Source organism: Rhynchophorus ferrugineus, unplaced genomic scaffold (genome assembly GCF_030347505.1).
Source record: "Rhynchophorus ferrugineus isolate W39M unplaced genomic scaffold, kcgeb_rfMv2 rfM6, whole genome shotgun sequence".
Classification (NCBI taxonomy): Eukaryota; Metazoa; Arthropoda; class Insecta; order Coleoptera; family Curculionidae; genus Rhynchophorus; species Rhynchophorus ferrugineus.
In genome coordinates, this window is record NW_027472585.1 from 5,402,116 (window position 1) to 5,419,950 (window position 17,835).

The 17,835-nt window shown below is 31.8% G+C and overlaps 2 protein-coding genes across 3 annotated transcripts in view; one reads left to right on the top strand and one right to left on the bottom strand.

Moving 5' to 3' along the window:
• The first annotated feature begins 547 nt into the window (after positions 1–547).
• LOC143198516 (protein apterous) overlaps positions 548–17,835 on the top strand; it is a 233,726-nt gene continuing 216,438 nt past the window's right edge. The window contains exon 1 of one of the 2 annotated variants that reach the window (XM_076407786.1): positions 548–1,007. In XM_076407786.1, the coding sequence (XP_076263901.1) occupies positions 954–1,007 (54 nt within the window). In that variant the 5' untranslated portion in view covers positions 548–953. The remainder of the gene's footprint in view (positions 1,008–17,835) is intronic. The other variant, XM_076407787.1, reaches the window with a different exon arrangement.
• Positions 552–7,861, bottom strand: LOC143198518 (uncharacterized). The gene is made up of 3 exons (XM_076407788.1): positions 3,412–7,861; positions 1,348–3,328; positions 552–1,258 (listed from the first exon to the last, which is right to left on the bottom strand). The coding sequence occupies exon 3, from the start codon at positions 998–1,000 to the stop codon at positions 668–670; it is 333 nt and encodes a 110-aa protein (XP_076263903.1). The 5' UTR covers positions 1,001–1,258; positions 1,348–3,328; positions 3,412–7,861; the 3' UTR covers positions 552–667.

Consider the following 17,835-nt stretch of genomic DNA (forward strand, 5'->3'; position numbering starts at 1 on the left):
TTATGTAAAATGTAATTAATTTAAAAAATGTGTATATTACATCAAGGAATTGGATTTAACAGTAGCACTGTTCATAGATCATATATTTATGACATAAAAAGGAATGATTGTACTATAATTTTGGAGCATTTCCGTATTTGTGTGAAGTTTTTCCAAATGATAATCGGAATTTGATGATTGAGTGTAATATTGATTTAGGAAATAGTTGGGTTACGCCACTGGCAAAAACTCTCAACTCCTTCTCGTCAATAGAACATCCAGTTCGGCTTCTCCCGCAACACAATATCGCTCCCATTCGCGTCCTCTTCCGAGGTATCCGAACACAGACGGATCTCCAACCGCCCGTCCATCCCATCCCATCCTAATCACCCGTCCATTCACTCCCCCCCGGTAGCGCTCAATAATTCATAAGTTCGCGTCTCCTTCCCCGACTGGAGCGACACTGCCAAGGCCCGCCGCCGCCCTACCGTAGCTCCCCCCATTCCCCCCACCAGAAAGCCGAGGGGGGCGTGGTCGCGCCAGGCTGCGCGAACCTTCGCCTACCGTCGCACAAGTGCGCGGTCTGTCGCATGGCTTTCATGTGTATCGGCCTGTCTCGCGTCCGCTTGCCATGCGCGCCGCCGATTGCTGAACCGACGTAGACGCGCGAATCCTCGCACCGCACCTGTCAAAAATATTGGTTTTGCCGATTTTTTTCGCTCCTCTTCTTCGTGTCTCTGGTAGGACGCGTGGTGCCGGGCTGGTGGTGATCCGCGGAGGATAACACGGGAACGGGACTCTGGAAAGTGCGCGAGGGCTGGAGTGGCGGGCTTGATATGGTGTAGGGGCGTCGGGGGTGGACACGCCGCCGCTTATTGCTGGACGCGGTAGACGCCGTACACGGCGTGGTGGTAGTTAAGGTGTCCGCGAGTCGTGGACGCGAGGTCCGTTCCTCGGGGCTGTCGTATCTGCAGATGGGGGTGTTTGAGGACTCCGGTGGTAGGCGCATCTCACACGGCATGCATTGGGTAAGATAATCCCTCTCTCGAAATCAATGAAAATAAATGATCTACATTACATGAAACGGTTGTTTAATTATATGATGATCATCAAAAATATATCTACATCGCTGTCTCATAAATTTCATTTTCATTACCTAACCATTAAAATAAATTTGGTAATTTCAACGGCGCTTTTTGATTTGTTAAGTAATAACAATGGCATATAAATCAAAAATGTACATTTAAATAAAGTAAATAATTAAGTAATAAAGTTCATTCTAATGATTCAAATGATTCCAAATTTATGAGACAGCGACGTAGATATATTTTTAACGATTATCATATAAATAAACAACCAATAAACAACCGGTATATATATATATATATATATATATATATATATATATATATATATATATCAATCGTCTTATTTCCAAAAGTGAAAATTAACTTTCTACCATATATTCAGGCATATATATAGTCTATTTTTATTTGTAATGGCACAAAAAACTCTTTATGGGCCTAATGTTGAATCATTTTATATCCTCTAATCTATTTATTAATTATATTTTCTAAATTTGCCTGTAATAGCATCGTTAGGGTAAAATATTTCCGCTCTTGAAACCAAAAGTACTTGTTCTCAGCCTAAATTAACTTGATCTACTTTATTTGAAACGGTTGTTTATTTATATGATGATCGTTAAAAATATATCTACGTCGCTGTCTCATAAATTTGGAATCATTTGGATCATTAGAATGAACTTTATTACTTAATTATTTACTTTATTTAGTACATTTTTGACATTCATTTAGTAGAGTTCTTAACAATTATAACAAAGAGTTTTTAGGAATCGCTTTATTACCAAAAGTAAGAATTGAGTGGACTCTAAATTTGTCTGTAACAGCATTGTTAGTAGTTCTACATAATTGTAGGACGTATATCATGTAACAAAATCAGGTCAATATTATGTGAAAATTAGTAAACTGATTTTCTGTAACACAATACTTAAGTAGCTAAAGCTGCGGATGAAGAAGAAGGTTTATATTAACCTGCAACTCGGTGTACCACAATATTCCAAAATCCATCATATACCCAGGAATCACGCCGAACAACATTTATTAATATTTAGGTCGTCAATTTATTTGAAGATACACTACAAGTGACCTTTCAAAGCCTGAATCGTTATCACCATTTTACAACTGATAAAAGTCGACAGCAGCCATTCTGGCCTCAGATACTGTTCACATTATATTCTTATAATTTTAGCAAATGTCCTTTTGCAGACGTATGCAGATAATAGTTATGTTTTACAAAAAAAAACATTGTCTACATTACTTCAAACAAACTATTGTTTATTTATATGACTGCTATTAAAATATATCTACCTTATCTATATCTATCTTATAAATTAATTTATTCTACTCACCTGATCATTAAAAGACGATATTTTAAATGACAACAGTAGCATCTATAAATCACTCAATATACTCTCCATTGTTTTATAGATAATTAAAACCAATGTAAACTTTATTCAAAACTAACTAATTTTTAACAATCGCCTAATTACCAAAAGTGAAAATTGGTTTCCTATATTGAGGTCTTATAGTCTCTTTTATTTGAAACAGTTCTTGTTTTTGGGGCCCAAGGTTATGGCAGATATAAGCTTTAATCTATTTGTATATCTACATATTATATACATCAAGAAATTGGATTTAACTATAACCCCGTAATGGCTCTTATATTTATATTGTGTCTACATCATGTCGATTATAAACTAGTATTTAAATTAGAACGTTATTTTGATTATGTTTCTACACTTGAGCATCATGAAACTAACCTGTTTGTTGCCAGTCTAATATAACAGGAACTACATTGCTCTAAACGATTGTTTATTTATATAACCGCTATTAAAAATATATGTATGTAGCTGCCTCATAAAAGTATTTATTCTTATTAACTGTTCATTAAAAGTCTAAAACTTTAAGTTTGTTTTAAGGCGTTTAGTAATTTTGACAAAATTTTGTGCTGTATATTTCAATTTTTTTATAACCTCTTTATTAGATACGCTTAGTACAATCTTAATTTACAATTAATTTATTAGTACTTTTCCTATGTACTTGGATTAGTTAATAAGCAAGACGAGTGCGAGAAAATACATCAGTATGTATTCCTCAATTATAAAATTATAGTTATTTATTAATTATTAACTTATAGCTATAGTTTACACTAAGAGTACACACTAAATTTTCAAACAAGTTCGTATGGTTTTGTTCGTTTCAATCTCCTGACATCTTGCGCGCTGTACAGCAGTTGTGTGGCTTCCACGTTAGTATGATTTATTAATATTCTTTCGTGTTTTAAGGCGAAATCCTGCACAAGTTCGCAAATCCATTTGATTTCCAGGTCATCGTGCAGTTCTTCATTGGTTACATAGCGATAGGCATTGGTAATCAATCGAAGAACCTTGTTTTGACAGCGCTGTATGAATAACTGATTTGAATTTTTAGTGCAACCCCATATTTGCACCCCATAGGTCCAAATTGGCTTTATAATTGTATTATAGATCAACCTCTTTGATTTTAGATTAAGTTGAGAGTATCTTCCGACTAACCAGTATAATTGTTTTATTTTGGTTCTAATGTGTTTTGCTTTGTGTCTAACGTGATGCTATTTCAATATTGTGAATATTTTCTATATAACTAGACTTATTTAAAACTAACTAGTTTATATGACTCATCGTATTGCCAAGGATGAAAATTCATATATCATATCATATTCAAGTATATTATTTTTTTATTTCTATTTATTACTTACCCATCCAGAAGATGGATTGCTAGTTACAAATTGGTATGTAATCGTTATTTACTATAACTTTTACAATGTGTTACTTTGATACCATTCTACAAAACTATACCATACTTTAGCCAGATATATACACAGAAATGCAACCGAGCAAGATCTTTTAACATTTAGGTCTTCGTTTAATTGGCGATACACTCCAAATGACCTTTCAAAGTCTGAATCGTTATCACCAGTTTAAAATTGTCCACAATCTATTATTACGAACTTAATAAAGGTCTTTTTATAGCATAGGCGAAGTTAAAGCAGTCAAAAAATGTAATATGCCAGTCCCATTTTTAGAATATATTCTCGTTGTTTTGATGATAATAAATCGCAGGCTGAAAAAAAGATTATATTATCCTTAGTATACTATTATATAACAATCATATATGTTAAAATAAGCAGTAAATTAATTACTTTTATTATCAATACAGTAATTGACGGCACATTTTGGTTAAGATATTCCCATAAACTTAAAACTAACTAGTTATGTTGTTCCTAGTTTAAAACAACATGTCATATTATTTATATTTATTTGGCAATGATTAAAGATATACCTATGTAGTTGTCCCATAAATTTCTTTATACTAATTACCTGGCGATTAAAAGGTGATACTTTAAATTTTTGAATGAATCTAATGATTTTACCACACTTTTTATGTTCTATATTTCCAATTTGTGAAGTTCTTCATTCGTAGTATCAATTTTTTAATGATACTAATTAATAAATGCATTATTTTTTTATATTTGAAAAAGAATAAAGACTTTGTAGGTCTAATAGTTCCACAGTTTCTAATATCTTTTTAATATAATAAAACTTAATTTTGATAATATTTCTACAGTTGGAGATGAATAAAGATCCTATAGAAAATCAACATAATTGTTTTGTTAATGAAACAGAAATTGTCCAAGAAAGGTTCCCAGTAAATTTCCTTGTAAAATTATTGACTTGTTTTAGATAATTTATGTAAATATTCATTCGTCAACTAGTCTGGTATTTTTAATTACTCGCAAGTTATTTTGTGAAAGTGATTATTTTCATCGGCTAGACAAAAAGCTTTCTAATAATTCTCATATTTTGGCGTTCAGTGATTTTATAACATAAATAATTACTTAGCTGTATATTATATTAAATATGTACGGATACATTGATACCGATTCCTGACTTGTTATAGTAAGTATTAGTTATCACTGGTTTTTGTTTTTATACGATTCGATTTTACTATTTTTAAATAATGAATCTATGTAAGAAATTGGGTATTAAAATAAATTTGACTGTCTTATATTATTGTTCTATTTATTATATTTGTATATACTTGAGTAAATGTTATTAATATAGCATAACAGATCAATTGAAAAGTTACCGGGCTACCACAGTAAAACACATTTTTTTGCTAAAATTAGTTTTTTTTATTCAACATAATTTCCCTCAAGTATGATACAGTTATTATAGCCCTCCAACTTTTCCATACCATTTTTGTAGTACGATTTGTCCTTTGCTTCAAAATAGGCCTCAATTTCGTCGATCAACTCTTCATTCAACGAAACTTTCTTCCCAGCGAGCATGCTTATGAGATCTGAGGACAGCAGATAGTCGCTGGGGGTCAGATCTGGAGAATACGGTGGATGAGGAAGCAATTCGAAGCTCAATTCATGGACTTTTGGCACGGTGTATTGTCTTGCTGAAGCATCACTTCCTTTTCCTTCAAATGCGGCCGTTTTTGGCGATTTTGTCATTCAAACGGTCCATTAACGCTATGTAATAGTCGCTGTTGATGGTCCTTCCTTTATCAAGGTAGTCAATGAAAATTACTCCATGCGCATCCCAAAATACAGACGCCACAACCTTGCCAGCCGACTGTTGCGTTTTCCCACGCTTTGGAGCGGGTTCATAGTGTGCAGTCCACTCGGATGACTGTCGATTGGACTTCGGAGTGAAAAACTCGGGTTTATTATGCTTGATATACACGTTCAGTTGATATCTTTAGAGTGTCTGCTGTTTCATTCAGTTTCAACTTCTTTCAATTTTATTTTGTGCATGTTTTCGTCGGTAACAACCTCTCTTGGGCGTCCACTGCGTTCACTCTCTTCGGTGTTCATTTCACCTCTAAACTCTAAACTGTATTTTTTCCGTTCAAAAAGCAATATTTTATCAACACGCGAAATTCCTTTTTATCCATTTTCCTTACAATAACAAAAATTGCTTCACTCAAAATGCTATAATTCACAAACTAATGATCCGACAGCTGTCAATATACAGCTTATACACGCATCTTTTAAGGCCTAGGGCTAACTAAAAAACATATGGATTTAATTGAAGTAGCGCCATCTATGTATCAGGCCGGGGACTTTTCAATTGAACTGTTACGTATTTGCTTTCCTTTAAAAAGTATTTATCGATAATAATAAGTAATTAAAAATATTTAAAATTCTACTTTTCTTTACTAATGTAAATAACAAGTGGCCGAAGGAAATTGTAACAATGAAATATATTTATCTATCTTACAGTATTGGATGTGTATTAACATAATAATAGTGTATCAATAGACTGTCAGCTTAAATTTTGTACATAATAGATCTAGGGCCCAGAATTTTCTTAATATTGTTTAAAACAATCAGATCTTCTTCTGATCTGATGACTTACTTGAACGGATATTGCAAGATCGTTTTACGGCTTACGAGATTGAGATATCTGTTAAAAATGAATACTATTTTATTTTATTAATGTACATGTAATTCACATAATTATTGTCCAGAACCTACATTATAAACTAATAAAATATCAAAATTGTGTGCCAGATCAGTAAAAGAACATCATATGTTAAAATTAATACCAAAAAATGACCTATTTTATTAAAACATTTGGGGTTATGGAGAGGATGCCCCGTAACTCTCGTTAGGTTTTATGATTGTTTGAATACATTGGTAGCTTTATACATTATTTCTAAACAGAAAGTTGATGTCCAGTTTTGAACTTGTAACTGTAGCTTGTAACCCGAATTGAATTCGAAAAAAATTGACCGATTTTTGTGCCCGATAGATAACTGTTATGATTAGATTTCTTATACTGATATAAAGCTATTGATTTTCATGTCCATATCAAATTACATTTGTCGAATTAATGGCTCATACGATTACAATCTAATTAAAATATGTTCCATTAATGCCTTACGAGATCTAGTTAGTATTATTAAAAAAATTGTACATTTACTGTAGATATTTTTTTATAAAACATCCTCACGTATGTCCCACTAAAAGTGGAATTGTATAATAGACTTTTATCACTATTTCTCATGATTTTAAACTTGGAAGATATTATCTCTTCAATATCTATCACGACAATGTTGGTATTACTTTGATTTTTGGAAATAAATATGATTACATTGTTCGGATAATGCTTAAAATGAATACCTATATAGAAGTGCAGAAGCGAGAAGTCAATTAACTTTATAATATTTACATTATCAGATAGTATCTCTTCTGATCATATTTTAGCTATGGTGCTAGTGTAAAAGTATAGCATAGTGCTAGCATACGCGTTAATATTACTGTAATCAAGTTGATGGAACTTTATGGTGATTAAATAAAAATATCTAGTTTTGTTTTAATAATTTAGGACTGCATACTGTTCCTTTTTTTAATGCCATTTTAAAGTTCATAGAGAGAATAAAACCTAATAGCAACACACCAGTTTGGGTTTATTAACAACAAGCACTCAACAATTGACCAGGTCGACAGAATAACAGATGTTATTGAAAAGGTCTACGAAAGTAAAAAATATACTCAGCTATATTTTTAGATGTAACACAAACTTTCGATAAGGTTTGGCATGAAGGCCTTATTCATAAACTACAGAAAATGCTACCAAAACAACACACTGAACAATTAAAATCATACATTACAACCAGAATGTTTAGAGTCAAACAAGAAGAAGCTTACTCTGCAATAAAAGAAGCTAAAGCAGGTGTACCACAAGGAAGTGTTCGGGGAAGAATGCTTTATCTACTCTACACTTGTGATATACCACAAACGGAAAATATTACGATGGATACATTTGCTGAAGATACTGCGATTATAGCTGTCGGAGACAATAGTGAAGAAGCCTCAAAGATAAGAAGAAGAAGAAGACTGAGATAGGGCCGATGGGTCCTCCTAGTTATATACCTAGATTTAAGTTATCATAAAGACAAATTGTAGGTTGGAAGGAAATTGTGGTTGTAGGACGGAAACAACTAGTGACAATATATTAATTAAATAATATTAAAAAATATTTTAAAGTGTCATTTTTACCAACTAGTCTTTATCTGGGACTGGATCTATTGTTTAGGTGGGCTCCGAACCACGGTCTTCGGCTTTAAGCTACAACTGGCCAGTGATCAACTTAGTTGCCATTCCAGAAGATATCCGGTCTTATCCAGTCTAGCTACTGGTGTATCTGAGATGATTATTCTTCGGCAGATTTTATACCATTGCCTAGATACATTTACAATTGCAAACTGCAAAAATGTTTGTTTTTATAACCTGTTTGTTGAAATAAGTACATTAGTGCTTCTTTGCATCTGGCACATAAGCAAAGGTTCTGTCAATTCAGCCAATGATGACAACAAATAATGAAAATTTAATTATAATTAACTGGATATTGAACTAATTACAAAAAGAGCATTATATATACCAAATATCAAGTTTATCAAAGACTGAATATAAAATAGGTATAGAGAGGCAGTGTACATCAAGTATACAACTTAACAAATCATACATCCAAATACTTTTTTACTTTGAGTGGTATTGCAATGAATGCCGATTGCATTTACATCATTTATTTACATTAACCAACAACATAATGTTTACTTTAGTTACAATATAATCTCTTAGGTTAATTTTGTTTTTATTTCAAATATTACTAAAGAAGATAAGGTACTATTGAACGTTGATCCACGTGAATTGCTTTCCTTATTTTAAGGAGATTTACATAAATATATACCAGGACTGTTTAAAAAGTAATTTATTGAATGAAAGATTTTTCCGACAAAATCAATTTTCCAGTTATTTTATTCGTTAAAACCAATAAATTTTCTCAAGGTCCTCAAAATAAGCGTTTGTTTCAGTGATGACCTCTTATTCATTCAACCTAAATCTCTTACCACCAGCCTATTCTTCAGGTTTGGAATCAGGTACTAGTCACAGGTAGCAGTAGGGTACGCAGGACGAGGCAGCACTTCGTAGACCAGTCTATGGATTTTTCTGATCGTGATCGCGATGAATAAGATGATTCTTCCTTCATATCAATATCAAATCTATCAAAAAGCTCTGTATAATATTCGCCGGTGAACGTTTTCCTCTTTTCACGATAATCTGTTTGAACGGCATCTCCGTCAAATATAACTCGACCTTCTTCGCCAAACATTCCTTTGAAGAAGTCACACAGTTGTGGTTATGGTCGATTGTAAGGAATCGCGGCTCTCATATTGCGGATAGCTTTTTCATATCTAAATATTAATATAAAAAGTAATATTTTTCTTTTATTCTCCGATCGTCCAATATCGCTCCAAGGATTGTATCGATGATCTCTGGTGTGAAGGCCGCTTTTTCGCCAATTGAACTACTATAAACGATTTATTTAATACTGAAATTGATGGTGTAGAGTCTATATAGTTTTTATTAAACCTTTCCTTGGGTTCGGTCTTGGCTTTTTTCTAAAAATAATACTTAATCCGCATATAAGAACTGCTTTTTTTGACTTTTTGCAAAAAATTTGAGAGGTTATTTGCTCTCAATGGGGATCAGTATATATATATCAGATCTCAATATTAACATATGCCGGTTGAGGGCCGCAGTGATGCATTTGAAGTTACAGAACACAAAAAAATTACTTATTAAACGGCTCTCGTATATTATGCTAGACTGTGCAATATTTAAATGTCTCTTTTTAACAACTGGTGGTTTATCTGGACGGAACCTACAGTTTAACGTGGGCCCTGAACCACGGTCCTCACCATTAAGCCTACTGACTGGCGAGTGACCAACTCTAGAAATCATCCCAGAAGACATCCGGTTTTACCCAGTCTGGTTACTGGCGTGACTGGGATCATTTTCCTCATCGGATTTTACAACCTTGCCTAGGACAATCACAACTTTTAAACAATCACAAACATAAATTAACGACCTATCGCCTTTACCACTGCGCCACCAAGCCGGCTATTTTAATTTTAATAGGATATTTTAATTTTTTCACCTTAACTTTATCGAATAATTAACAGTTTTGAATAAAACTAGTTGAATTAAGGCTTTGATTATTTAAATAAAAACATACGCGCTGTTCGATATTTCCTATTGCGCGTTGGAAGTGATAAAAGTGTTTTTTTTTTTTGGTGTTCTTATGTCGTAGCAGACTAAGAACGCAATACAAAGAGCATAAAATAATTTAAAGATTTCTAATTATTAATCGATTTATCTTATTATTTAAATGCACGTATCGGATATGAATAGATTAACCTTCAGAATGCAGATTTGAAAGCGCATACTTGATACAATGCTAATTATACGGAGGGTGCTTAAAAAGTTATTTAGTTTTTTGAGTATATATTTAGTAGAAATATTAGGTTAGAGAAAAAGCAGAGGTAATGAGACTCAAAATCAAAGAACTATACTGGTAAGTCGGAACATACAACTAAGGTATAAACACTGGTTTGTCAGTCAGGGTTGCTAAGACATTGGATCCACCTAGTAAACCATCGCTGCCAAAACAAAGCTCTCCGATAGATTACCAATCCTTATGTCTACTTAACAAGCATAAAACTGTACAACAACTTTAAAATTAAGTAGATATATAAAGTTATACTAGATTTCTCCTTAAAATACGAAAGGACGTTAGTAAATTATAGTAATATGGAAGCAATAGCTTTTAAATAACGTGCAGGAAATCAGAATCAACTTAATACCAAGGACCGTGGTTCGAAGTCCACGTTAACTAGTAGTAGGTCTATCCCCGATAAGCCCTAGTTGGTAATAAAGAGACCGTAAAATATAGTAAAAAGTATATACAAACTCCTACATAACTGTATCGAACAGGAAATATCAAAAAATTGATTTCCATTTATTTAATTCCAATTAAGATGAAACATCAAAAAAACCAAAAACATTTGTTCCTTTTTACGACAGCAGCAACTTGAACTTGTAAAATTTAGTGACAATAAGCTTCTCAATAACTTAAATATACCTAGATGTAATTAATGTAGTACTGTAAATTAGAATTTGCTCTGTTGTATTCTTGCAAAATTGGCCAATTTAGTTATTAAAAACAGTTGATGTGCGTGAAATTTCCATAACAACATCATATAAAATTTTTTATGTTATCATTATTGGTTTCCTAATTTTAGGTGATTTTATTGTGCTACAAATATCACGCTTAGCCATAGATGACTCATATTTTACTAAATTCTTAATTTCAATAATGCAATTATTTTGCTCTAGGACTTCAACTGTTCTTTGAGCCTTTTCTGTATTGACAATTTGATGGATTAGTCATTCTTATATATATGCAACCAATAAAAATGTATGATAACCTCAAAATTAAATGAATCAATGAACTTTTTCTTCTAAAGAATTTACTGATTCTACAATTAGGAAAGCTAGTGCCAATTTAGAGAGAAATTCAGCATTTTAGAGTGGACTAGCCAAGGCTATGGACGAACAACTACAATATTGTTATTACATTTATAAATATACTGGTACATTTTCCATTATTCATATGTAGGCCGAGATGTAGGTGTTCCTTTTTACGATTCATTTAATACAAAATTATTATATCACCTTCATACCTCGGCCAAATTTATTCTGGCAACGTGACAACATTTTTTCTATCTTAATAAAACGATATCGTCCTTTGTCTATTAGTTCGTAATTTAATGTCTAATATACGTCGGCAATTTCAAACAAAGCTTCATTTTCGACATTTAGAACCGTTTGTATTAAATATATATGGAAAATTTATATAATATTTTATTAGGTTGTCTTAATAGATTCCGTCGCGTTTTATCTCAAAACATATTAAATATTAAAAATTGGGAATAAAATATTAAGGTTATATATAGTTTTATTGAACTTGTTTTATGTGACTTTTTTTTGTTGATATTGACCGGAGAAAAGTGACATTCTCTGTTGGTGATTATGTAAAACCTCTACTAATGACATACCATAAAAATGTTAATAGTAATTAATTATTAATTCCGGTAGATACCACAAATTGCCTCTTAGATAGTGTCCATATTTAACTAATCTAAAATTAAGCATTTTCTATCGTAAAAAATGACCAGAATGAAATTAATGGCATAAGGAGAGTTTAAGGTTATTGTTTAGATATGAAGATGGCGCTATTGAATATGAAAATGTTAAATAGATACTGATATAAAACAAATAAAAGTATGAAAATATGTTTTAAAAGTATTTCTTTTATATGTTATATGGGTCATTTCAAAAACCAACTAGGAAACTTACTAATTTCATGAAATTTCATTGAATAGTCACTGAATATTATATGGATACCAATCCATAAATTAAAGTTGCAAAATTTAGTATGATCACCGTATTCACTAGGCATTTCTCCTTCTTGATTGGCCTAGTAAATTGTATTTCCTTAAAACGAAAAGAAAAACGAGGGAAGCTGAACATTGGAAAAAATTTTAAAAAGCCTCAGAACTTATCGCTGAAAATATGTGTTGACGTGATTTGATTTTGATTCATATGCCTCATTTCATTTTCCAGTCCAGTGTTAGTCCTAAAATGAAGCACTCCAATTCATCTTTCTCTCAATTCTATTTATCAACCTAATATTATTTGATGAAGCTGAATAAGATATTACATAATTCTTTTTCAATTCCCAGAAGTATTTCAACAACCTGCCCAATGGGCAATAAGTATTTCTTATGGTAGTTATTGAATATATAACAAATAGAAGATGCTGTAATGTCCATATAGGGGATGTACAAAATAAATACCTGACGTTTATATAATATTTATTTATTTATATGTGTCGCTTTTACACCACTTGTTTTTAAAGTAGTTCTTTACGGAATCGATTAGTAGTAATAGCGGACCATACTACATGTTGCAATCTCAGCCCTTGTACAAATGTTAGCTTTGTGGAACTTCTGCAGTATATTTTTGTCAAGACAGTATTATTCAGGTGAGTGTTGGGACCTGCTGTTACCTTTGTCTAGCAGAACAGTTAAGAAGAATTGTACTCGCTTAAGAACTGGTAGTAATTGATAAGGTTTTGGAGACATAGTATGTTATTGTATTAGGTACATTTAAAATTTATTAAGATTTTTTTGTGGATTTTATTGGTACTAAATTATGATCAATTTGATTAGCAAATTCATTTCCTAAAAAAACAGTAACCAAATATAGCAGGAAATTAATGCATTAATTTGTGCATAAAGAATTAAAATAAATGTTGTAAAGAATAATAGCGATTATAAAATAGGTTGTACAATTTTAATTCCTCATTTATTGTGGAGTTTTTAGTCCCAATGTGGGACAAACCATGGAAAGTGAATTCCATATTACATAATATGATAGCTCGAAATAAATAAATTTACTGGCAGGAAAATATATGACAGATAGGATTTTAAAGATTGAATAGTGGACTAAATAAGAATAACAAAAAAAGTGCCTAATTGTGTTCGTTGTTATTTTAATTAAAATTAAAATTAATAATTAATAAACTTAATAATAATACTTAAAAGTATATAAAAATCATATATACTTATATTTGATACTCTGAAGTTGTTACAGTTCTGAAAATAATCTTACTCATGATACTTTTATTATAATGTTCAGTGGTATATTAACAGTTTGTCGATTAATAAGATTTATGGCCGGCTGGATGGAGCAGTGGTAAAGGCAACAGGACGGTCCTACTACTGTTGCGATAGCCGGTTCGAATCCTGCTGGGGCATGGTCGTAAATTTATGTTTGTGATTGTTTAATATTTGTGATTGTTGTAGGCAAGGATGTAAAATCCGACAAGGATAAGGCTGGGTAAGATCGAATGTCTTCTGGGATGATTTCTAAAGTTGGTCACTTCTACCGACTGGCTGTCGAGGACCGTGGTTCGGAGCCCATGTTAAACTGTAGGCCCAGTTCAGATAAACCCCTAGTTGGTAAAAGGAGACTTTAAAATATATTTATTAAAAAACTTACGGAAATTGGGCTTAATTAAGTGCCATTAGAAAAAATTTAGTGAGTGTTAGTTCTTGAGATAGTTTGCCTATATTTTAATATACAGACATTTGATACCAAATTACCAAATATATTTATGTTATACATGAAATATATTAATTATTAATAATATTGTGACCTTACATTCAAAATATTGTCAAAACAAGTTTCAGTTATGAGAGCATTACAATTTTTAAATTATTCTCTTTATTATATGAGAAACATGCTTAATTTGATAAATTTTGTGGTATTTCGATAAAGTATGGTATATATTTCTTGTATTGATGTTTGAAGTTGAACTTTTGCCCGTTTGAGTCCCGTTTGTGCGTGAGGATGACGTTCTCTTCGTTGAGGCTGACGGCCTCGTCAATGCTCGTCCCCAGATTATAGATATTAAAATTTTTCGGAAAATGTTAGGTCGCACGGCCGGGACTCGATGAAAAAGTCACGATCCCGTATCGTTCGACGGACTGGTGCTGTTGACCTTTCGCAGATTAACAGGTAAACCGATTGAGATGGGCCTCCGTGAGCAAGGCTCGCATTTTTGGGCAGAGGCGTGATTTTGCACGGTTTGCCCTTTTCACGATTGACAAGAGCTCTCTTCAAAAAGAGCAAATTAATATCGTTGTCTTTCTTTTTTACGTTTCAATCTTTTTTTTTTTTTCGGGTTAATGTGATGTCTTCGATAATCCGACGCATCCTTGTATCCAGCTGAACCAAATTTATTATACGAGGATATCTCTTAAAGATTTAGTGAGGAAAATTGAAACCATGTAAAAATTGAATTGAATATTCAATCAATACTGAAAAGAGTAGTTATACTGGTTATATGACTTGTTATATAGTTAGCATTAAGCATAACTATTGATTAAAATGTAAAGTATATTATCTTTATAAAATGTCTATGTATGATTGCTGAAAACCAGCAATAGTAGGTGAAAGATGGAAAGTGTCCCTTTTGCATCCTGCTGAAAGACTGTACAATGGTGTTGAAGTTCTAATGGTAAGTTCTACCACACCCAGTACACTCACAAGACACAGCACCTCGCGATTATCATTTTTTCAAGTGACTGTATAGTGGCTTGGTTGGTAAACGGTTTCGAATGGATCCATGATTGAATCAGTATCAAACCAATGTCTGTCTCTGGACACAGTATCACTATTTTGCCAGAAAAATGGGAAGTATTTGTAGAAAATTATGCAAACTATTTTGCATAAATATTTTGTTATTTTTAATATTTTTCTCTTAAAATGTCTTTTTAATATCGAAAATGACTAGAATACAAGCAGGCAGTATCATATCATCATGTATAAGCAAATCAAAATATACAATGACAGCAATGTAAATTTTATAGAATAATGACAAATATATCAATATATTGTTTAATATTGTATTGATGTTAGTAAATATGTTGTCTTTATTTTGAAGAAGGTTTCATTGTAGAAATATTATTAGGAGAACCCATCTGTTAACATTTATATACGAATAAATATGTCAATGAATATAAGAAAAGGTGGATGAAACGCTTATTATGACTTACGATTGTCCGAAAATATTTTTCAAGGAAAGGAAAATTTAAATGTATAAAGTAACTGAACAGTCCTTATCTCTCTAAATATGAATATATGAATAAATATTTATTTAACAATTTAAAGGAACTCATAAGAGATATAATTAAAAATCGTAGAAGAATGGTAGAAAATTTTCTTTTATATTTAAGCCGAATTTCAACCTCCAGCTTTGCACTTATGTAATGAACCACCTGTCAAATTAATTCAGTTACGTTTGAACGCTAACGCCACTTGTGTTTGTTGAAACTAATCAAGGCTGGCCATATATTAATGCATTCCAGTATACATAATGTTTGGTTTTTTGAAAGAGAAGTTAATTTGTGAAATACACTCAAACATAGACATATACACACACACACACACAATCGACCCGATATGTTCAGAAAAAGGCCCGTACAGTCATATTTAACATAAAGTCGACTTGAAGTTAATGATAAACGACACTAATTTACATATGCGCATTAAATATCGGAATATATAGATACGATATGAATAGAAAACAAGCACCGTTCTACAAATCTAGTTGTTGTTGCGTGCTCATTATATAACTTGGTATAAAAAAAAGTTGGTGTAAAACAATAAATGTATACATTACCCTGGAATTGTAGGTTTCCATTTAGTTCAACATTTTAATATAGTAAGGGACATTTATTATTCCAAATCTAGCGTTGTGATATTTTGTGAATTTTAATTTGAACTGTTGCAACCTAATAATTAAAATATTTACCAGAACATATATTACGGCTGGAGTAGGTATTTTTCTAAATTTCTTTTAAAAACTATTTACAAGGAAACAAATATGTATTAACATTTGTATAACACGCTCAAAAATAACTATTTCAATATTTAATACAACGCCATCAATATTTCTTTTGTGTTAGACAAAATGCTTTAAAGCTCCAAACTACATATTTCGGAGTCAAGTTAGTTGGTGTAGCGGCCAAGGCGGCAAGACGGTATTCATGCTGTTGCGACGGTCACATGTTCGAATCCTGCTGGGTCATGGTTGTGTATTTATATTTGTGATTTGTCTATAAGGCAAAACTGTAAAATCTGACTAGAAAAATTATCTCAGTCAAGCCAGTATCCAAGCTGGGTAAGCACGTCAGGCAGTAAGTCCAGCCCAGATGAATCCTAGTTGGTAAAAGGTAGTCCCTAAAATATAAAAAAACACATACTTGTTGCATTACGTTTGATAGAATGAGCTGTTTGTACTCTATTGGTACTAAAACTGAACTAAACTGTAACGAATATAACTAATAACAAGAATGGTCTGCAAATAGCAATGATTGCTCATATTATGCAATTTCTGAATGAAAAAATCTTATGGATATCTATTTGTAAGCGCTTACATTTAAATTGTTATCACGCATGGTGGTGTAGTTTATCACGTCCACTGTCTACCAGAGTACCCCATAATGTTACTATATGATTTCAGATTTTTGAACTCAAATTTCTCCAAAAAAAATTAGAAAAAATTGATTTCGACGATTGTGAAATACGATAATTATTTCACATAATTTGTTTCAATATTTTAAGATCTCAAAGGGTGTTTGAAAATGTAACGTTCGTTCTATAACTATAAAAATCCCATCAAAGCAAACATTATATTAGTTTTTAATTTCAATATTATCTCTTTCAGTAAGTTTTATGTATAGTAATCATATCCTAGAAGTTTTTTTATTAATATTTTACAAATTAGAGCCTCTCTTGATTAGATCAACTTACAAACTATTCCAAAATATAAACGATATTTTTATAAAGCTTTCTAATAAAAATATCTAATTGTTTACAAATGTGTTATAAACTTAAATAGCAATGTCTTACAATTGATATTTGTCATTCAGTTGTGTATAATTTGAAACAACGATATCCGTAGTGCTAGCCAATTCATTCGACCATCAGATTAAAGTACTCTGCAAAATAAACATTTCTCTACTACCTAAGCCGACAAGCGGTGAAAATTTGGCTGCCGAACATGTGTTCTTGAATATGTTCCTGTTTAATAAAAGTGACAACTAGAAGCATTTCTACGTCTTTATATATTTTATGTGATAATGACAATTTTATTTCGTTTAAAAGTTGCTCTTATTTTATTTAAAAATATTTGATGAATTTGGTCGCTCATTCAAATATAAGGTGTCCCAACTTATTTTTTTAATTATAATAGTTTGATTGAGTTATCAAGTTGACACTATTTTGTTGAAAATGTATATGGTTAGT